Consider the following 24,283-nt stretch of genomic DNA (forward strand, 5'->3'; position numbering starts at 1 on the left):
GTTTTATTATAGTGATGTATTTCGTGTGTATTATGATTGATGTGCTATGTGTATGTTTATATAATGATTAGATAACAATAGTTTTTACCCTTTTACCCTTATAGTCATTGAGACAACAGATGTCAGATGACAATTGTTGTTATAAAATAAATAAGTGAAATGTTACTTCACGAGTTGCGAGTACAATTGCGAGTTGAGACGCCCACTGCACGGGAGTTCCTTGAGAGTGGTTTCCCATATGCATGTGTGCCACCATTTAAGTGTGTTCTTCGATTATGAAATGAGATGCTCGCAATACAATGGTGTGCCTGGAATGATTGTTTGCTGCAAGATGCTTTTGTATCATGATGAGAGAGTAACCGAATGATACATAATATGTCGTAGGTGTTATTTTTTTCATGCAGAAGAAAAGGGTGACAGCATTTTTTTTTAGAAGAGGGGAGATGTGTGGCATTGGACAGGCCTATTATCATGAACAGGTCTAGCATGCATGTGTCAAATGACAGATCGTGTCAGTCATCGTGAGTATACACATTCGCAGTCAGTCGATCCCACCTTCCTCGCGAGTCCAGCAGTACAAACATGATGGGTGACAAATATGCGCGATGTTGAATTGCACACATACTGTTTATAATTATACGAAAAAGTACACCGGTCTGAACAGTGGCTTGTGCTAACGGACAATGTATTTGCTTCCAACGATAGCAGTATGATATACAACTACACATGATAATACGTAGACCACACTGCACTCTTAGTATACCATCTAGTATCGCAATAAACGTTCAATCGAGTAGATCGCGTATACGTTCGCCTCGCCTTCCTTAGTCGTAAAAAGTGTTGTGTTTTGCACTCGGTTTTACTAAAGCTAAGTGACTGCAGATTTCACCGAAATTGCCAGCAATAATAGACCACAGTTCTCCGTATTCAACATTGGTCCTTGGAACCGGATCTCAAGAAACTGGTGGATCTGGAGTTTCGGTGGAAATTTCTGAACGTTTTGAACATTACACAAAGTTGATTCGATGGCGACGATGCCATGATTGATGGGTCAGTGAACTGTAAGCTATTGTCGACCCCCGTGAAAACCATCAGTGATTGAAAACAGCCATGATAGGCATTGAAAAGTGAACTTAAAAAAGAAGCTTGTTGAAGAGTGCTGATTCCGGAGCCGAAAATTGAAGTGTTCCGGCCAATTAGCTGATGATTCCAGTAGTGGAAAGCGGTCGTGGAAGCTGATCATATAACCACACAAGACACGAATCTGCGTATTTGAAGGAAAGTGATGCATGTGAATCTGTGTTGTGGCGTCTGTGCATGAATCGTCCACCATTGGATTTGATTGTCAATGAGCTGATAAATAAAAATTTATTAAAAATGAGCTGCATGTTATGATTTGAGGTTGGTGTTGCTTTGCGTAGAAGCATTCTGCCGTAATCTGGAAAAGTGACGTAACAGCCATTTTACAACATGCATGTTTTCCATTTTTCTGTTAAAGAGCTCGATGAGTAGTACACGTTAAAGACCATTTTTGGAAAATGGCGTATACGTCACTTTTTCAGATTACGGCAGCATTGGTCCCTGATCCTACGGTTGGTTCGTATTTTCGCTTTGTTGGCAAATGATGGTTGGTCTTTTCGCTAGATTAAGTTGGAATCAGTCAATAGATTACGTTTGTGGAACGGTAGGCTGTTAATAGTGCTGCAAGTGAGTGTGGGCAGTGAGTGAAATGCCAGGCAAGAATTTGCCAGAGCTCCAAGCGCAGGAGCGACTGTCAAAGACGTTGATAAGAGAGAAAGATAATATTATTATTGTTGAACGTGTATGCAGAACTAAAATTGAATTAAATTAATGAATTTTGTGCAACTTATCATACTAATTGCTTACTTAATTACAGCTACAGTCTATTCTCTTGATAGTTTCCCATAGAATTATTATAATCGCTTAGTAAGAGACCAATTGTAAGTATTGAAGAGAAAATTTGTTATGCACCTACAAATTAAAAAAAAATACAGCTTTGAGCTGATTCCACCGGGAACATTGGCGAAATTTGCTACAAAGAGCTCCGATAGGCAAACTTCCGTAATAATCTCAAAGAATTGAGGAATAAGTATGCAGAGGTCGTTCATTCGTCAGACTCGTTCTAAAACTCGAGCTGCCCAAGATGCAGCAACCATTGGTTCCCAACCTGTTAGCGATGACGGTGCTCATAAGCAACTACGTTTTCCAGAATCGACTCCTGATTTCGAACCTTCCTACATTGACGTAGAACACAGCGATGACCAAGATTGTGCGGAATGTAGGCGACCTAACAATGCTGAGTTTGTAACGTTGTGTGGATTTTTCGGAATAAGTTTATTGGATTAGCTTTGGACGTTTTTTTCTTTTTAAGCAAAATAATGCTTGAACTCGTTAAGTCGGCTTGACGATTCACAGTCCAAAGCGAGACCATAATACAATCAGTATTTGCCCGACTATTTGACTGTCTCGGGTGAGGAAATATTTCGAGCGGTTTGCGTCTCGGCTAAGCAAAGTGGTATACTGTTTCAGTGAGTGCAGTAATGGCTCCTGAAACTAGATAGCTCTCTTTCAACCATTTGCTCGATCCTGGGAAGGCGCCAAATTGATATCCCCATTTGAATCTGTGTACATAACCAGCAATAATTGTCCTTCAAGGTTTCTTGAAGGTAAAAATCCTTAAGCTCGTTCATTTTCGCTCGCACTAGAGGAAGAGAAGTAACGCGGTTTCCAAGTTCCGAACAATTTAAGTATTTCTACAAAGTGAAACGTGTTCCTTCGAAGTTTGCTGAAGGTAATAATTGAGAACAGTGGTAAAGTGAAGTGCTTGAAACAGAATCTTTTGGTGTCTTCCAGATAAGGTACACCGGGGTAAGTTGAAACGGAAGCTGTAATTGAGATCAGCAATGACCAAATGCCCTGATTATTGTTTCCAACAAATTACTCCCCTAAACGCACTTACTGACTACCATTCCCCGTAGATTGCAGCTACTAAAAGCAATCCCTGCCATTTTTTATTTTTCGCCCTTTGCAAAATTCGAACTAACTTTTTGACGTACCAATGAAACAGGTCCCAAAATAATGTTTTGAAGTGTTTTTTCATCAAATTTTCACGGTAGGTAAGCATTCAATGTTGAATAAACATAATGATTATGAAAAATCGATGGGAGATACGTTTTAGTTTTTGTATTTTGGTAGTTTGATATTGCTACGCATTTTCAACCCATCGGGGCAAATAGAAATGCGTGGTGCGGGGCAAGTTGAAACGATTCAAAACGTCACCCTCGTAATTAACCAGAATTCAACATGGTTCGTAAATACATTTGGAAATCAAAAATTAATAGAAAGGTCCAAAACTCTGAAAATTAATTTAATAAATTTCTGCCCATTTCGTCGTGAATGCAACCCTCCTAGAATCCCCACTGAAGAATAGAATAAAAAGGGGCCATGTTTAAGCTGCACGGTCTAGTTTTGAGATTCTTAATCTACTTTCCCTGAGCACTGGATCTCAAAAAATAAATCAAAGAGCATGTAAACATTTCGTTAACTCCACCTTTGAGTTCCCCAGCCCTCCTTTATCCAATCGAGGGTCTATGAGAGATACGCTAGTTAATTAATGTGAATTTATGAAGGAGCCACAGCCAAATTAATCAAGCGTACAATTCAAAGAAAAGAGTTTATAGAGTATCAAAATCTGGAATGTGACTTTTATGCGAGTAAATATCAAGATGAGACAAGTAGGATTTGATTTTCAAATTTCTAGAACAAAGCCTACTATTTTATCAGGGTTTGAGGAGACAATTTTAAGCTAATTTCTGAAAGATAATCAAAATTGTCAAAAATCTACATAGGACTCTTATGCGAATCTTGGCAGTATAGTCACCTTTACAACCTCGTGCATCTTGAGTCACACTGAGTACATATATTTTGTTTTTGATACGGTACAGTTAGCTTATGTCTGTATACAGCGCAGTGTTTCAACTTACCCCGATATGCGGGGCAAGTTGAAACGGAGCATATAAAAACATAATTTTAGTATGCAAAATATTTATAAAAAAGTTTTGTAAGGTTGCTTAATTTTTATGTATAATCTTTGGCCCGAACTAGCAAACACCGCAAACGGATTCAAAATTTATCAAAGGGTGATTTTTTACAGCACTTCAAAGTTCAACTTTGAAAAAAATCGTTTCAACTTGCCCCGGTGTACCTTAGCTGCTTATTTCGGTCATTCGCGTTGGACTTCCAGCGCGTAGGCGCTTTTTTTGTACGGGCTGGAATTGTGTGACGACCAGCGGAATCGAATTGGGGTTCCGTCCTTTTTTCTGTGTCCGCTAAGGCCCGCCTTCCGAGGTAGTCAAACGGAGGGGAGTGAAGTTCGTTTAGTTAGTCGAGCGAAACTCACCAGACAGTCGCCCAAAACTGTCGATAAGACCACCATTTCGCTACAACCCCCCTGGTGGTCAGGTGTCGAGAGCGCGGTTCCCGTACGTCACCAATTATCGTACGCTGAACCGAACCCGAACCGAGAATTAGTAGCTTTCTTTTAGTCCTCGCCCGGTGAATCGGAAAGGTACGTGAAGCCGGGTCGTAAGGGAAAGTGGGCTACTAGTTCGAGGGAACGGTTATTCCGGACGCTCTCGGGAAGTTAAAATCGGAAGCTTTCCGTCCAGCCGCCATTCCCTCCGCACTGTTAGTTCGGCCATTTTGACACAAGCTCACGCCGCCATCGTGTGGAGCATCGAACGCCCACTGGCAAGCCGCCGGTACCACGACGCCATCGCGACAACTGCGTCTTCGGCACACCGCCGGAAGAATCTTCGTCTCCGGGATACCGCCGGAAAGCCCTCCGTTTTCGGCACCCGCCGGAACCCGTCATCGCTACCAAAAATCCTGCGCAGGTACGTGGAAACTTATATAATCATGGCCATGAAATAGTTTCCCCCTAGCTAGTACAGAAATTCCGTCCAACCCGAATGAAGTGGTAGAATAAATTTGTTGAATTTGAAGCTCTGAGAGTCAATTGATTTTGTTTCGGCAGTTCCGTGGGAACCTGCTGTTCTCTTTTACGTTTCCGTTATTCCATTGGTAGATTGCACCTCAGACTTCTATTCCTCTATTGGTTTTGCGTTTATTGTTGAGCGAGCTTAAGTGATTACGAGGGTAACCAGGGCAAAGGATTTTAGGGTGGTTTTCCAGGTTTCAGCGGGTGATTTTGAAAATTCAGCCAGCAACCGTTCGAGGATGCGAGGATGCGACTACAGTGCGATCGAGAGAGTTCTGCTCCGTGAAGTGTATACCGTTAGATACGTCGGCTCCACGCAGTTCGCGGACTGTAAAAACCAACAGTTCGAGCTTGCGAAGAGCCCAAATTGCCCGGGATCTACAACGTTTGGAAGAGGATTTGCGAGAGAAGCTGGAGAAGGAAAGGTTGGAGGAAGAAAAGTTACTGGTTGAAAGGGCGATGAGTAACAAACTTGACGTGAGAAGGAGTACTTAGCTCGGAAGCATGAATTATTTCGACAGCAGGATGAAGATGTACTGAGCATGCAGAGCAGCAAGAGCAGCCACAGTGAAACTATTAGCCGGAATAGGGTAGAAGAGTGGGTTAACCATCAACAAGCGGACAGCAGCTAGAGTTACCGAAGACGAATTAGTATCTCGGACCATCGACAGTCTTACCATCGGAGAAAGTGCAGCACTCGAAGACGATTTCCAGGAATCGGATCAGCTACAACGGAGTGCGGAGCGACAGCTGAATGTCCGGAATTTGCCGTTGGTGAACATCGAACCGTACATTCGTCTTCTTGAAGAATCCAATGCTACGAGTCAACAGATAAAAAAAACCCAATAATTCAACCATACCTCCGAGGATCCTTCCAAAAATAATAGGGAATCCTCAACCCTAAGCGGAATGGAAACGTGAAACAAACAGATTGCGGGAGCAGCATCGTCCAGAGGAAAATGAAGAGCTTGAACGACAACGGTGGCGAGAAAGCGAACTGAAGTTATTATTGGAATGGAGAGACAGCGTGAAGAAGACAGGCAACGACTGCGAGAAATTGAAGCTCTCTTAAAGAAGCAACAAGAGGTCTGTGGGGTTTGAGTAAGTTACCATCAGCGTGTGATTATATATTACCACCTCAGCGTGTCAATCGGTAAGCGGCAAGCCATGACTCGGTCTCTTCTTGTCAGACCTCCGTGGCGTGCACACGCACCGACGGAGCGCTGCTGTCATCGCATTTCGCTCCAGCCATTTGGAGCCACACATTTTGGCGAACCTGTCATGTTTTTTCTTTGAATCCTGACGCTGATTTCAAAAGGTGAGTTTAATTCAAGTGTTTCTTTGAATCCTGACGCTGATTTCAAAAGGTGAGTTTAATTCAAGTGTTTAATGTTCGAAAAATACAGTATTTAATGGTTTGAAAGAAGTTATAACCAAAGTGGTTTGTATTGCAACAAAGCGCGTCGGGACGACCGCTGGGAATGTATTGTGGTTTGGAAAACCACAAAGCGCGACGGGATGACCGCTGGAAACGGATTGTGGTTTGGAAAACCACAACGCGCGTCGGGATGACCGCAGGAAAATGGATTGCGGTTTGGAAAATCACAAGGCGCGTCGGGACGACCGCTGGAAAATGGATTGTGGATTGGAAAACCACAACGCGCGTCGGGACGACCGGTGGAAAATGGATTGTGGTTTGGGAAATCACAAAGCGCGTCGGGATGACCGCTGGAAATGGATTGTAGTTTGGAAAACCACAACGCGCGTCGGGATGACCGCTGGAAAATGGATTGTGGTTTGGAAAATCACAAAGCGCGTCGGGACGACCGCTGGAAAATGTATTGTGGTTTGGAAAACCACAAAGCACGTCGGGATGACCGCTGGAAATGGATTGTTGTTTGGAAAACCACAATGCGCGTCGGGATGACTGCAGGAAAATGGATTGTGGTTTGGAAAATCACAAAGCGCGTCGGGACGACCGCTGGAAAATGGATTGTGGTTTGGAAAATCACAAAGCGCGTCGGACCAATCGCTGGAAAACGGATTGTGGTTTGGAAAATCACAAAGCGCGTCGGGATGACCGCTGGAAAATGGATTGTGGTTTGGAAAATCACAAAGCGCTTCTGGATGACCGCTGGAAAATGGATTGTGGTTTGGAAAATCACAAAGCGCGTCGGGATGACCGCTGGAAAATGGATTGTGGTTTGGAAAATCACAAAGCGTGTCTGGAAGATCGATGGTAAATTGGTTGTGGTTTGGAAATTCACAAGGTGCGTCTGAAAAACCGCTGACAAATAGTTTCGGTAAATCATACAGCGCGTCTTGGAGACTGCCGAAAAAAAGTGTTGCCGATATAGAAAATTCCAGGATAAGTCCTGGAAGCATAGATTTTAATTAACATAATTTTAATTTAAAATTTATGCCATTGACAGTATACATGAGACCACAAGTTAAGCTTATACTAACGGAATCTGAGACATATGGAGAACCATCATATGCCACAAAGTTGTTTGGAAGTAAAACACATTATCTTGAAGTTTATTCTGGGATTCACTAACTTAGTAGTCATATCGGAATTGCCCATTGGATCAGATATCCGAAATTCACGAAGTTTAAAAAACGTTGCCAGCTTTCAAAAAACTGGAGATTGGAGTGGTGCTAATAGTACTAGTTAACATAAGTCTAAAATTGAGGTATGATATCTCTATCTTTTTTAAATAAATTTCATTGGCGATTGTTCGGAAGTTTAACATCGACATGTTGAAGGTCAGCTAGGTGGTGTTGCTATACACGATGCTGATAGTTGGATTCATTCGGCAGAATAAGTTATTTAGCTGCAATCTATAATGTGTCTTGAGAGATCAATATCATAACACTAGGTACCAACTTAGATTACCATTTAAACGAGACATTCTATTGACTTCAATATAGTTGTTCTTCGATTGAAAACCTCGATGTTAAGACAAGTTTATTTTGGAGTTCAGTTTCAAATGCATTAATCGGGTCTTCAAATGAAATATTTTCAACGTGCATCGTCATCTCGCAAAAATAAGTTTGAAAAAAAAACACTGCGTCCTATGCTAGAGGATTTTGTTGTTGCTTTTTTTGTGAGAGAAGAAGGGAAATGTGGGGTTTGAGTAAGTTACCATCAGCGTGTGATTATATATTACCACCTCAGCGTGTCAATCGGTAAGCGGCAAGCCATGACTCGGCCTCTTCTTGTCAGACCTCCGTGGCGTGCACACGCACCGACGGAGCGCTGCTGTCATCGCATTTCGCTCCAGCCATTTGGAGCCACACAAGGTCGAGATACAGCACCAGAAGGAAAACCATGTACGGAGCCATCTGGAAAAATCCAAGAATACCAGAGGGAAAAGCAGCGACAACAACCAACATTGCCTTGCATGCGACGTACGCGGGCATTCCGCAGCGATCTGCACATCATTCAAGAAGCATTCGATAGACGATCGGTGGAATTTCGTTAAGGAAAATAAATTATGCCGCCGATGTTTGATTTCTCACACTCGCTGGCCATGTGGAGGTAAGATTTGCGGTATTAATAACTGCGAGAAACGACATCATCGTCTATTGCACTATGAGCCCACCAAGAAACAACCAGTAAATTGTAGCGACGCCACAGTAACTATCCACCGTCAACCAGCTTCGTCCACTTTGTTCAAAATCCTTCCCGTGACACTATACGGAAAAAATGGATCGGTAGACACTTATGCGTTTCTGGACGATGGTTCGTCTGTGACAATCGTAGAGCGTGCCATTGCAAATGCACTTGGAGTTAGTGGACCGGCACACTCTTTATGTATTCATTGGACAAGTGGGATTAAAAAAAAAAAATCGCGACCACCGAGTTAGACAACCTGAGCATTTCCGAACCCGGAGGAGCAACGCGCTTCAATTTATCCGAAGTGTACACCGTCGAGAACTTAGGGCTTCCTGAACAATCGCTGGACTTCGGAAAGCTATCGGAAGAGTTCAAGCATTTGCGGCGCCTTCCAGTCAGGAGTTTCCAGAAAGCTGTTCCCGCATTGCTTATCGGCTTGAGCAACTCGCACCTGCTAACCACGACGAAGTTTCGAGAAGGAAAAGATCAAGAACCAATCGCTGCAAAAACCCGTATTGGTTGGGTCGTATGTGGGCGCGTACGAGTAGGAGAAGAACAGTTCCAACATCGGCAAATGTATATATGCACGGATACTTCCGAACGCGACCTTCACGAATACGTACGCGAATTCTTCACTGTGGAAAGCCTCGGAGTTGCGGTAGCTCCAAATTTAGAGGGAAGTGAGGACCAACGAGCCCGCAGAATCCTCGAAAAAACAACGATGCGAACAAAAAGCGGACGATTTGAGACCGGGCTTCTTTGGAAACAGGATTTCATTGAGTTCCCGGACAGTCGGCCCATGGCTGAACGTGTCGTTGGAAATGCCTCGGAAGGCGTTTAGAAAAAAATCCTCATCTCTACGATAGTGTTCGGCAGAAGATTAACGACTATAAATTAAAAGGATTTATCCACGTTGTGGAAGAAAATGAAATGTCTCAATTTGATCCGCAACGTACTTGGTATCTGCCGTTAGGCGTAGTATTAAACCCGAACAAACCAGGAAATTATTATTATCGTCTTTATTTAAGAGGTTTTCAGCCCTTGGCTGGCTCACCTCTGAAACCAGGAAAAATAAGAGTTATTTGGGACGCCGCTGCGAAAGTTAATGGGGTGTCGTTGAATACAATGCTGCTCAAAGGACCTGAACTGACCTGACCTGAACGAGAAGTAGCGTTTTCTGGCGACATTCAAGAAATGTTTCTACAAATCGGGATTAAGAAAGGAGATAGGAGCGCATTGCTATTTGTCCCGTTGTGCAGAAGTTAAACGACGAGTCGTTTATGACGTTACTGGCTGAAGCGGAACATATGATTAATTCGCGACCGTTGGAAAGTGAGGAGCAGGAGTCGTTAACCCCGAACCATTTCCTGATGCTCAGCTCGAGTGGAGTTCGACAACCAGTTAAAGCACCGGGGAACGAGAGAGAAGCTTTGAAAGACAGTTGGAAGTTGATCCAAAATAAACTGGATGTATTCTGGAGGCGTTGGATCGTAGAGTATTTGCCTGTAATATCCCGACGTACAAAATGGTTTTAAGACGTACCACCTACCGCCGAAGGAGCATTGGTCATGATAGCTGACGGGAAGATAAGGAACCACCCAGACAACCAGAATGCATGCATAATAGAATTGTTTTTCTGTTATGCGATGCCTATGCACACAAATTTCATCGCTTACCAGTCACGAAAACGCTTTTTGCGTACAAAAGTGGAGGCGATATATGTGTATTTCTTATCCGACGTTGAACGGCAGTGTATGCGATATGCACGATTTTTATGCGAGTTTGTTCGTTATACATTGCGATGTAGTTTGTGATAACAAACTCTGTTTGACAGATAATCCGATTTCGTTTGAGTTTGTTTGCAGGAATATGCGATGTCAACATCTGAAGCTGGAATAAACTCGCAAAATAGCCTACTGTGCGGGAAAGTTTATAAATAAACTGATGAGCTTCGCACCACAATGCGATTTTGATGAAATTTGGACGGGTAAACGATTTTAATCGTACATTCTTATGCGATGTGTGGTTGTCTGGGCAGTGGATTCGCGGTCGTGTCATCCGGCATCCGGCATGTCATTGTCAATCGGCATCATTCCAGCTATAACGCACACCGCCTCATATGATATGGTGCGATATGCGCTCGCGACACGTAGACACATCAGCCGGTGTACTCTGATCAATTTCTTTACATTATACTCGGCTTTTAGTGCTAGGGCCCATGCCGGCATGCCATAACGGATGATAGACAATGTGTTGAAATACGGCGTAGTTTTCACTCGCGAGGAAATCGCAACGAACCGTCGAGATCGCGATCAAAACAATAACAATCCGTCATTGATGGATTGGTGACGTCTGTCAGGTTTGACAACTCGCCATTGTTTCTATCAACGACCAACGTGAGCCACTACGACTTGTATACAAGTATGGATGAGAAGCGCTATAAATGCTTACATGGAATATTTCATTCCAATTTGAAATACAGTGTTCCCAGTTATACTATTGAAATTATTTATCTAGTAGTTAATATGAATTAATATAAATCGCTATTACACTATGAACGAATGTAATGACCTGACTTTAGAAATACACTAATGTTATCCACAAACCAAACCAAAAACTGTGTTTAAGTTTAACAGGTTATGGGCCCAGTAGTTAACTGAGCAGGATTCTATAGATCAAGTTTTGAAGATCAAGTCGATTACTAATCATGTCGAAAGCAGGAGTGGAAACAGGTGGTCAACCTGAGAAGAATGTTCCAGTGGAACAGGAGCGCAAAGAGAGAGGTGCTCTCGAACGACAACCTTCGTACATCGTTACGCCGGTGCGAGATCGTGCGCACATCTTCGATGGATGCGAACAGATGTTTGCAGCATGGAAATGGCGAATGGAGCACCATCTGACAAAGATGAATCTCATCCACACTCTTCTTCGAACGCCGATGGAAGAAGACTACGCCAACCCGGTGGCGGGAAATTCGGAAGCGCAGGAGGGAATTAGGAAAGCGAAACTTCGGAAGCGGATCACCGACGACATGGATGCTCTGGACGAAATAGTGTTGTTAGTGAACAACGATGTTCTTAACAAACTCGTCGGCGTCACTTACGCGAAGGAAGCAATGGACCTGCTGATCAAATCGTACCAACGTGTTGGTACAGGCGTAATGATTGCGATGCGAGATCGTTTGTTCTCACTCAAACATCGCAAACATGCCACGATTTCGTCACTCTTCGACGAGTACGAAATGATCCTGAGAGAGTTGGATCGCATGGGCACGAGGATGGATCAGTCGGAGAAAATTGCCGCCTTAATGATCGCTATTCCCAAGCGATATCAGCACGTCAAGGGGGCTTTGACTGTGCTATCGTGCGATGAGCTATGCCGAAAGCCGTTAGTCGAGATCAAGCGCATGTTTTTGGATGCTGAGCAAAGCGAGGCAATGGAGATGGACGATGAGCCAGTGGTGCCCAACGTGGCGCTGAAAACAAATAAGAAGGAGGTGGAATGTTTTGGCTGCGGGAAGCTGGGACATTATAAAAACAAGTGCCCGGCCTTGAAGGACAAGAAGAAGAAGTATAAGAAGGCGTATTTTCCTCGTTCACAAGGACACGCTTTGCTCGCTGGATTTTCGAAGAAGAAAGATGCACGGAAGGTTTCGTTTGCCGTGGACTCTGGAGCATCGAGTCATATGGTTAATGACGAGAAGTTGTTGCAGAATGCTGTGAAACTGGCAACACCATCTTCTTCTTCTTCATTACATCCCCCACTGGGACATTACCGCCTCGCAGTTTAGTGTTCATTAAGCACTTCCTCAGTTATGAGCTGCGAGGTAGCTAAGCCAAGTTACCATTTCTGCATTCGTATATCATCAGGCTAACACGATGATACTTTTATGCCCAGGGAAGTCGAGACAATTTCCAATCCGAAAATTACCTAGACCGGCACCGGGAATCGAACCCAGGGAGAGACCCTACGGGCCGTAAAGAAGGGAAAGGTAACGTTGAAATCCGTTGTAGGAATGAATAAAGTAAAACGTATTGAATTGTATGATGTTCTTTTCATTCCAAATCTAGAAGAAAATCTTCTTTCAGTTAGAAAGATCAATTCCATGGGGAAAAGGGTTACTTTTCAGGATGGCATGGTTCGGATTGAAAAAGAAGGCGAAGTTATTGCCGAAGGCAAGGATGAAAATGGTCTTTTCCGCGTTAATATGTTTTTGGAGCATAATGTCGACTCAGCAGCGTTGTTCAGTCAAAGAATGGTAAGTTTAACCGATTGGCATAAACGGCTAGGTCATTTAAGTTTTTCTGGGATGAAAAATATGCTCAAAAACAATATGGCAGAAGGAATAGAAATAGCATCAAATGATTTCGTTGAGCAGCATGAAGTTTGTGAAAGCTGTTTGGCTGGGAAACATGCTAGTAAGAAATTCTTGGATATGAAATTGCCAAGATCAAGTAGGCCACTTGAATTAGTGCATACAGATGTATGCGGGTACATGGAGCAATCCACCTATGATGGACATCGGTATTTTGTTACTTTCACTGATGATTTCACTCATTTTACGGTGGTTTATCTTCTCAGAAGAAAATGCGATGTATTCGATCGTTTTAAAGAATACGAAGCAATGGCAACAGCGCACTTCGGTCAGAGGTTATCTAAAATGCGTTGCGACAATGGCAGAGAGTATCTCGGAAGGGAATTCCAAGACTTTTGTAAAACAAAAGGCATCCAAATGGTTTTTACTGTTCCTTACACACCGCAACAGAACGGTGTAAGTGAGAGAATTAATAGATCGCTAATGGAGAAAGTTCGAGCTTTACTCCATCAAAGTGAATTATCAAAGGAAATGTGGGGAGAAGCACTGTATGTGGCCGCCTACGTCACGAACAGGTCTCCAACAAATGCTCTTGTTGACATCAAGACACCTTTTGAGATGTGGAATGGCAGAAAACCTAACCTAAGTAACCTTAGGATGTTTGGTTGTCATGCATTCACTCAAATTCCAAAGGAAAAACGTCACAAACTTGATTCTAAAACCAAACGACTAATATTCGTAGGTTATGCGAATAACGGATATAGGTTGTGGAATAAAAACAATCGAGTAATAGAGATATCCAGGAATGTTGTGTTCGATGAATCCAATATAAGACGTGTTGTTCCACCAGAAGTTGTTGTTCAACTTCCGATTGTTGAAAGAGAATTGCAAAATTGCAGTGTAGATGATTCTAAAATTCCAATAGATAATGAATATCAATCGGTCGCTGATCCCACGGTCCCACGGGTCAACCCCACACCTCCCGCACTCCTCTCCCACCAACATTCGAATGCATCGAACAAAAGTTTAATATTCAAATTACTAACCTGTTCACAGCATATTTATTCACTTCCCGTGATAATGAACATGTTTATCCAAAGAGTCTTATGTATTTCAGCTCGAATAATATTATAAATCAGCAGTTTCGTGCCGATTTATTAGTCGTTCGCGATTTGGTGGGTTCATCACTGCACTTCACTTCTTCTCAAAGGGCACTGAAAAATCAAGTTTTTACTCACTTCTCCGCACATGAGCAGCCCGAAATGTTGATGGAATGCAAATTAAACATCACTTTTCGAAATCAGTCACTTGTTTAAAACGAAAACTTAATATAAACTGCTATTTTTGCCCGAAAAAAACGATTAAAAACTGATCGCGGAGCGAATGTAAACAACGGCACCGGTAGCAGCAAACTAATAACTAGGGTGGTTCAAAAAATAATTTTGCTCCGCCACGCTCAGTCGATTATGATTTATAATTTGGGTGTCATCCGATGGTTTGGGCTGGTTTGAATAGAGGCTTACCGTGCACAGGTCGTTTCAGGTTTGTATGGCAGTTGATATGGCGAGGTTGAATTTTACATTATTCTGATTGTGGCGCTCCGTCATTGGGCGCTGGCAACCCAAGTAACAATCAGTTACCACAAATAGACATCATGGTCGAACTAACGTTCAATTAAAGTATTCGTAGCTGAACAATATGTAGTATAGAATAACAAATTGGGCAAACATTGTTGACATTTGTAACCAGCTTCTGTTCTGCATCTGTTGTTCTGTATCTGAATTATACTTTTATAAACGTTACCGACTTATTTTTTTTTAAATCGAAATGTATATTGAACAACTAGCTAAATACAAACAACTTAAACCTGCAAAGTTTATGCTGTTCATCATGTTGCATATGTTTGAATAATTTGTTTTTGAAGCATCGAACAAACGTTTGAAAACTCTAATACAATCTACGCACGAGCATGAGCTTATTAAGAAGTCTAATAATTAACGTTATCAGTAAACATCATTGCTTCTGTATCCGATTTCAATTTTATTTATTTATATAATTTTGAAATGTTGAATAAACGTTTGACAATTCGCTTATTGCAATAACAACAATGGCTTTGGTTAAACGTTGTACGAACGTTTATTCCACTCTACAAATAAATTTATTTTAGCGGACTTATTCTTATCAAAACATTTTGCACTTTGCCATTCACTAGAGAATAAATTATTATTTTTATACTTACTTCGGGAATCATAGAAGAAATCTGCAGAAACATTTACATTTACATGATTACAAACATTTACATGATGGTAAATAGAAGGCAGCAGCTTCACAACTCACTAAATCAAACTATAAAATTAAGACGGATAATTCACTTTTCGGAATGACATTACACTAACTATAACGTCATTGAACTCCTATTAAGCTTTTGTTCGATTGTTGGCAATTTTGTTGAGTAATGACCAACAACCCCATTACAGCTATTCAACCAGTATTGTGCAACAACGTATGGTTTATATTTCTAATTCAGCTTGGTACTTTCCAAGGTGATAAATATAGCTGATGGTAAACGAGAGGGCTGGGGATTCAAAGGTCGTTGGATCGATACCGGTATCCTGCTCATAATTTATTTTTCATCTTATTTCTAGTATGTTGAACAATGCCCTAATAAGCGTAACAATGTAATGAAATAAATGTATTTAGAAACGCATAATTAAAAAAGCCTAATCAGTAAGTTGCTGACTAGTTGAATTAACATTATGCCTGGTTTTTGAACAAAGTTGATGAATAAATATTGTTATCTTCTATTTAAGTAAAGTTGAAGAGAGGTTGCTAGTTGTTGTTGAATAAATACTCCATTTTTGGGCGAACAATGCTGGAACAAATGTTGTCATGTATGATAGTATAATTTTTAATCAACGCTGGCTGAATAAATCTGACCATACTGATGTTTATTCAACTGGCAATTGTTACTTGGGAAGGAGGGAGACCATATGAATGGATGAAATATTCAAGAGCTTTAACTCTGTAGACAATGCATATTGAATGGTCGTTCCAATAGTTAGAAGTCGATTTCAATCGAGGTTGCGTATCTTTAGCATAATAATTAGGCTTCTCAGAAGGCATCAGAAATGTGTGCTTCAACAAAATAGCCAAAATTTGTCTGTGATATCTATTGCACCAGGGGCAGATACTTCATACAAAAAGTGTGACATGGGGGTGAGCGGGGTATAAAAAGATATTTTTTTTGCGTTACGTAATCAATGGATATTTCCTGCGGTGCGATTTTCGTTCAGTGAAGTCTTCAGAATGTTGCTTTCAGCTATGTGGGTTCTCTTTTCGCCAGCGTTTGGAGGGGAGGCGCCGTAGCCAGTGTAATAAAAGGTTTAGTTTCCCATACTAGTTTTCATACAAACTTGAACCGGCTTGTGCTCAACCAGTTTTTGTTCAATTCGATTTTTGGAGGACACTCGGAGCATGGGATGGAATCGAGTGAGCGTGTTGGAGCTGGGTCGTTTTTTGAACCACCCTACTAATATTTTATGTTTTTTATAAATACGATACCAATACTACTACAGTATATGACAGTTTTTATTGTACCAATACTTTCAAAGCTTTGTTTTGGTACTCAACCCACCTTCACCTTAATGAAGAACTAAGTTCACTCCTAGAAAATAAGACTTGGACAGTGGTTAACTGTTTACCAATTAATCAAAAGGCTATTCACTCGAAATGGGTATTTTCGATAAAGGAAGATGGTCGATACAAAGCTCATTCGCACCAGTGGCAAGAATGGAAAGTGTTCGCACAATTTTGTCAATAGCGAACGAGAATGGACTATTAGTCCACCAAATGGATGTTAAAACTGCTTTCCTCAATGGAGAATTAGAGGAAACTATTTTCATGAAACTTCCTGATGACGAAATTGGCAACTCCAGAATTGTACGTCTGCAGAAAAGCTTGTATGGCTTAAAACAAGCAAGCAGATCATGGAATAAGAAATTTGATGATGAGATAAGAAAACTAGGTTTCATTCCATTGAAAAGTGATTGCTGTGTGTACAGGTCTCAAGCTAAAGGCTTGACTTTAATATTGTATGTAGATGACATACTTTTAATCTCTGAAAAGGAACCTCAGTTGAAATGGATAAAAACTGAACTTGGAAAGTTATTCCAAATGAAAGACTTAAAGGAAGTGAAACATTTCTTAGGAATGGACATTCACAGAGATTTCGAAAGGAATACAATTGAAATTTCTCAAGCAGGTTATGCTGAAAGAATCTTAAAAAGATTCGGAATGTTTGAATGTAAACCAGTTAGTATTCCTCTGGATCCAAATGTACGATGGATTAAATCAAAGGATAATGAATTGACTTCCAATCCATTCAAAGAATTGCTTGGATGTTTGCAATACCTGGCATTAGTGTCACGACCTGACATAAGTGCAGCAGTTAGTATACTAAGCAAATTCCAAGCCTCCCCCTCTAATGCTCACTGGGCAGGATTGAAACGTATTTTGCGTTATTTACGGGGAACTATGGACACAAAAATAGTTTATAATAGAAGAGAAAATCCAAATATTTTATTGGGTTTTGCAGATGCTGATTTTGCAAATGATTCCGATGAAAGAAAGTCTATTTCTGGTAATTCTTTCTTAGTTCACGGTAATCTTGTGTCTTGGTCTACCAGAAGACAGCAAACGGTTAGTTTGTCATCAACAGAAGCTGAATTGATTTCACTTTGTCAAGCTACAAAAGAAGGATTGTGGCTAGCAAACCTTTTGAATGAATTGGGTGTGGAAAGCATGCCATTCATAATCATGGAAGACAACATTCCATGTATTAAATACACTGAAGAACCTCGTAGTCATCAACGGATGAAACATCTCGATCTGAAATATATGTTCATCAGAGAGCTCATCAAGAACAGGAAGCTGCAATTAAAATTCATCCCATCAGCGGACCAGCCAGCAGACGCATTCACTAAGGGTCTTCCAGCTAGTCAACACAGAAAGCTGCTAAACATCCTCAATGTCCGGATTGAGGGGAGATGTTGAAATACGGCGTAGTTTTCACTCGCGAGGAAATCGCAACGAACCGTCGAGATCGCGATCTTCTTCTTATTTCTGTTTTGGGTGGTGCTTTCTTTTGTGCACACACCCACCTAATTGGACCGGCATCGTAGGCCATATGTCCACCTATCTCTACTTTATACTCCGGTGGAGTTTACAATCATTGTTTGCGATCTTCTTTATCGACATGTTTTGATGTTTCTTAAATGTGCCTTACAATGGTGAGTATTTGTTTGATTTTACGTCCGTAGACTTTTCCATTCGTTTATAGTCATATAGACTTTAATCCCTTTATATTAAAGGGTGTGGAGGGGGTGGGAATCGAACCCATGACCATCTGATTTAGAGTCAGACGTGTAGACAACTACTCGCCGGACCCCCCCAAGGTCGCGATCAAAACAATAACAATCCGTCATTGAAGGATTGGTGACGTCTGTCAGGTTTGACAACTCGCCATTGTTTCTATCAACGACCAACGTGAGCCACTACGACTTGTATACAAGTATGGATGAGAAGCGCTATAAATGCTTACATGGAATATTTCATTCCAATTTGAAATACAGTGTTCCCAGTCATACTATTGAAATTATTTATCTAGTAGTTAATATGAATTAATATAAATCGCTATTACACTATGAACGAATGTAATTACCTGACTTTAGAAATACACTAATGTTATCCACAAACCAAACCAAAAACTGTGTTGAAGTTTAACACAATGCCAGCTATCAGCCTACGCACTTGACTATGCACCGCCGATCTGTTGGACATCATTCGTGATAAAGATTTTATCGCCAATGAAGCCCGCTGACATGCATAATCGACGTGGCTCGTAATTTGAGCTTATCATCGATCATCACGCCCAGATGCTTGAGAGACCTCACGGAGTTAACTGTGCAGGTCCCTACACTTATCCTCGCTTGCTGCAACCCATGGCGGTTATGCACTACCACGACTTCCGTCTTGTGGTGTGCAAGGGACAACCGTCTCGAGTTGAGCCATTCCTCCACTCTGCCAATCGCGTATGAAGCCTTCAGTCTAACTTCGTCGAGAGTGTCACCTGCTACTTCTAGCATTACGTCATCCGCGAAGCCTTCTATCCTCACACCGGCCGGGAGACTTAAGCGTAACACTCCGTCGTACATAATATTCCACAGAACCGGTCCGAGGATCGATCGCTGTGGAACACCCGCAGACACTACGATCGACTTTTGACCAGCATCAGTGTCGTATAACAGCACCCAGTTTTCTTGCGGCTACGATAAGCTCTTCGTTAGTCACTAGCGGTACCACGTCAACTGACTCGTACGGTGTAGCGGGCCAGTCCGATGGTTCATGTTTCGGAAACAATCCCTCTACTATACCGGCTAACATCTCTGGGGATCTTTCAAGAGTTGTGCTATTGGTCCTAGACATCACTGTCCTGTATGCATCTCCCCACGGGGTGTCATTCGCTATCCTGCACAGCTGTTCGAAGCAGGCTCGCTTGCTACATTTAATCTCGTAGTTCAGAGCTCTGCTCGTTGTCTGGAATGCCCCACGTCTATCGAGTCGCTCAGCGTCTGTTCTAGCACGTCGCAACCTTCTTTTAGCTCTAAGACAGGTTCTACGAAGATCTGCAATCGTGTCAGACCACCAGTACACTGGTTGTCGATTTCCTGGGGGCTGGGTCTTCCTTGGCATCGCCACGTCACAGGCACGTGTAAGTACCTCTGTCAGTTCGTTACCGCTCAGTCCTGTAGTCCTACTCTCCCAGCGCAGCGCCTCCTCCAACAGCTCTTGATTGAACTGTGAGGTGCGCCATCCGGGATCAGTAGCAGTCGATACAGTGACGTCGATACATGAATCACCGCTAGGTCCTCTAAACGTTGGCACTTGACCTTCGTTCAGCAGAACTACGTTCAATACCGCTAGTGACTCTAGCAGGATATAACCTCTAGCGTTAGTAAACCGGGAACCCCAGTCCACTGCCCACGCATTGAAGTCACCTGCTACAACTACTGGTTTGCAAATTAGCTTGTCTATGTGAAAGGGTTCAATTCTTACTGCCCTGATTCCTGCTGCAACGTTGGCCTCATTAAAGTTCTTCGTCATATGGCTCTTCCAACCGCATTCATGACACTTTCCGCTAAAAATCTTGGACTTTATTTTGATTTTCTCACCGGCAATCGCTGTTGCTTTCTCTAATACACCTTGCTGTCGGTCTCGCTGTTTGACGTAGTCTGCTAAAAGCCGTTGTTTCACTGTATCCAATGTTAGCTCGTCCTCACCTAGATTCTCAAGCGCCGCAATCAACGATTCATACGATTCCGGAAGGATCACGAACAGCGTCACGATCAAATCCGCTTCCGCGTATATCGCGTCCGCCAGTTTGAGTTGCCGAATTAGATCTTCAAAGGCCACCAAATTCTGCGCATTAAATGACATTCCTTGAATCTTAACCGTCCCAGCTGCTTCTGCACTAGAGGTTTTGTGTCATTAGAGACTTCTTAGTAAAGGAATTCTCCAGAGCTCGTCACACTTGCTTCGCCGTGACTTTATCCAGCATCATCCCCCAGCACTCATAACCCAGAAAATTGAGCAACAGGGATTCTACCTCGTCGAATTTGACTTTCTAGGCAGCCTCCGCCGGAGGATCTTCTGTGTTGACCACTCCACTAGCATCCAGGACCATCCGCACCCGGTTGAGGAGTACAGATCCTTCACTGAACTGAGTTATCCCGTGCGCCGAATGCTTGGCTGGAGTCATAACCTGTAGTATAGGTGGTTCTACTTGTTCGAAGAAACTTCGGAGGATTTAATTGAAGACGTCCAGTTGATTCAACAAAAAAATATTACTAAGGGGTATTCTAGGATAGCGCTGAGTACAGGAGTCCTCTACAACCTCCTCACCCCATTCAAGCCTGTCAACCGACGATGTAAATTTCGTGATACCGCTCGTCGAAATTACAGAATACCAACAATCATTGAGGAGCCTATCGTAATTGTAATTTTTATTGGGAACGATAACCGGTTAGTTTACACTTATTATCGGGTCAAGGAGGAGCCTATAATGAAATTTCCGCAATATCTATTTATAATGTTTATAAAAGACGTCAGCTCAACTAGAATTTCCGGGCATGCTGCAGTGTTTATTCTCTGTGAAAGAGATCCAAAATTGGAACTCTCCCTGAGTGAATTTGAAATTTAGTAAAGGTTCCCCCAAACACACACGACATGACATTCGCGACGCGATTCTATCGCTTGTCGACAGCGATTCTGTCACCTTTGGTATGGGAGCGTAAATAGAGTATTGCCTGCAGCGACCCAACGATAGAATCGCGGCGACTAGTTGTCGCCGTCGCGGCGATGAAATCGCTTAGGTTTGGGGGAGCCTTAAAGCAAAGCAAAAACTCATCGTGGCTTAAATAAGCAATTGAATAAAATCTGAGGATGCTAAACGTTCAAGGTGACTGGAAGCGCTTGGCCAAGAATCGAGTACAGTGGAGGCGGATACTCCATTCGGCGAAGGTTCAATGATGAGGTGTTGTAACCCAACACGTATCAAGTAAGCACGCTTTGGTTACGGTGATCAAAGTCCACTTCGCGGTAATGTCTCAGCTTTATCCATTACACGTTTTTGTTGTAGACCGCTAAGACTCCCAATCAGTTTTGTGTTCTAACGGTACTGTCAAGTCATCGTGTATACCAATAAAATAATCGCTGACTATCATTTCCAGGATCGTGTTGATTTCATGATTCCCAAAATTGTGGACTATATTCTTTTTATTATTGGCGTTACATCCCCCTTGGGAGCTTGCCGCCTTGCAGTATAGTGTTTATCAAGCACTTCCAGAGTTATTACCTGCGAGATTTCTAAGCCATGTTACCATTTTTGCAGTCGTATGTAATGAGGCTAACACGATGATACTTTTATGCCCAGGGAAGTCGAGAAAGTTTTCAACCCGAAAATTTCCTACACCGGACCGGGAATCGAACCCAGCCACCTTCAGCATGGTCTTGCTTTGTAGCTGCGCATCTTACCGCGCGGGCTAAGGAAGGCTCACTATAATCCTACAGCGTCTTATCGTTGGGCTCAAAAAAAGTGAACTGCAAAAAGCTTATCATTGAAAAAAAATACGTTCATGCTGATTGTTCCATTTTTATTTTGCATTTATTAGCATCCGCCGAACGCAAGAATCAATCAGTACTAAGATGACACCGCTTTCGATTGGAGTGGCGCTACTCTTCGTAGCAGCAGTAGCCTTCTTCAATTACATTTTTAATTACTGGAAGCGCCGAGGCGTTCAACAATTCACACCGTACTTCCCATTCGGAAATTTTTCGGACCTCTTTCTGGGTAAAACATCTTTCCCGTCTCTTTGCGAGCAACTCTACAGGCGCAGCAAACAATGGCCTATGCTCGGAGCATACATCCTAATGCGGCCGGTTCTTCTGGTTAACGACCCGCAAATGGCCAAGGACATCATGGTGCGAGATTTCCAGAACTTCCACGACCGTGGACCTATGGTGGATGAAGATAACGACCCCCTGAGCGGACATCTCTTCTCGTTGGCTGGTGAAAAGTGGAAACATCTTCGTGCCAAACTGACTCCGACTTTCACCAGCGGGCGACTGAAGGGCATGTTCCAGACCCTGGTCGATACGGGAGTCGTTCTGCAGAACTATATGCAAACGTGTGCCCAGCGTAACGAAGTTGTGGAAATCCGAGAAATATTGGCCCGCTACAACACGGACAACATTGCGTCGGTCGCCTTCGGCATCCAGATTGATTCGATTAATAACCCCAACGAGCCTTTCCGTAGCATCGGACGTAAGGTAGGTGTACGATGCAGATAAGGACCACACTCAACAAGTTTTGATTTGTCTATAATTTACAACCTCTTATCAAATTTCCAGTTTTTCGAGTCTAACTTCCGCAACAACATGCGTCTGATATTCACAGTCATGGTGCCGAAGCTAAGCAAGTATTTGAAAATTAAGACTGTCGATGTCGAAATGGAGCAATTCATCATCGGTATGGTCCGCGAAACGCTGGAATATCGCGAAAAGAACGGCATTGTACGAAAAGACATGATGCAACTGCTCCTACAGCTTCGCAACACCGGAACCGTCTCCGTCGACGAACGCTGGGATGTGGAAACAATTGCCAAACACAAGAAGCTTTCGTTCGAGGAAGCCGCTGCCCAAGCGCACGTTTTCTTCCTGGCCGGATTCGAAACGTCATCGTCGACCATGTCATTCTGCCTCTACGAACTGGCTAAAAACCCTGAAATCCAACGCAAAGTGCAAGAAGAAATCGACGCTGTCACCGCCCTGCACGATGGAAAACTGACCTACGACAGCATCAACGAAATGCGCTATCTGGAGTGCTGCATCGACGAAACGCTCCGCAAGTATCCACCGGTCCCGGTGCTGAACCGTGAGTGCACCCAAGAGTACAAGGTCCCCGGCACGGACATCGTAATCGAAAAGGGAACGGTCGTCATACTTCAGATTACGGCGATGCAGCACGACCCGGAGTACTACCCGGATCCGATGCGCTTCGATCCAGAACGGTTCCTTGATCCAAAGATCAAGAGCAAACCGTATGCTCCGTTCGGCGACGGACCGAGGATTTGTATCGGAATGCGAATGGGTAAAATACAGACCAAGGTGGGGCTATCGCTGCTGTTGAACAAGTTCAATTTCCAGCTTTTCGGCCACGACGAACCGGAATTGGTAATGAGTCCGAACAATTTCTTACACACGCCCATCAATGGAATCAACTTGAAAGTCAGCTGTCGCGAGTAAAACGGAAAACAAGGAAAACCGATCGGATAAAACTTTATTACACAAATGTGGAATTATCTTTTATAGAAAAAAAGTACCATTTTTGGAAAATCTAGTTCAGGAATGTAGTCTTGGACCGTTCGTATACTAGACCAAGTGATGTCGCTAACTGGTGATGGAGAAAAAACAATAATTCCGCACGGGTGGAAATCTCTCACCTTTGTAATCAACGAACTTCTAAGTGTGATTGCGCAAGTGAAGCAATCAAACGTCGTGTAGGGTCTTCAAAATAACAAAAAATAAACAATGTCATAATTCCTTAAAACTAAATAAAATATTTGATGCAACAGAACTTCGCTTACATTACATTTATCAACGAAGAAAGCTAGAATGAAAAACAACAAAAGGTCGGGATGCAATGACGGTTTACGACCGGAGTCACCGAACGGTGCCAGTTGTTTATTGATTGATTGGGTAAATTACGAGATTA

The 24,283-nt window shown here is 42.7% G+C and overlaps 2 protein-coding genes across 2 annotated transcripts in view; one reads left to right on the plus strand and one right to left on the minus strand.

The window, feature by feature from the left end:
- LOC134207089 (probable cytochrome P450 6d5) lies at positions 1-24,136 on the plus strand. Its single transcript, XM_062682809.1, has 3 exons — positions 1-50; positions 22,182-22,839; positions 22,921-24,136. The coding sequence occupies exons 1-3, from the start codon at positions 40-42 to the stop codon at positions 23,812-23,814; spliced, it is 1,563 nt and encodes a 520-aa protein (XP_062538793.1). The 5' UTR covers positions 1-39; the 3' UTR covers positions 23,815-24,136.
- Positions 1-24,283, minus strand: part of LOC134207087 (activating signal cointegrator 1 complex subunit 2) — a 131,532-nt gene that overhangs the window by 105,026 nt on the left and 2,223 nt on the right. The window lies entirely within an intron of this gene.

This window comes from Armigeres subalbatus, chromosome 1, assembly GCF_024139115.2.
Source record: "Armigeres subalbatus isolate Guangzhou_Male chromosome 1, GZ_Asu_2, whole genome shotgun sequence".
NCBI lineage: Eukaryota > Metazoa > Arthropoda > Insecta > Diptera > Culicidae > Armigeres > Armigeres subalbatus.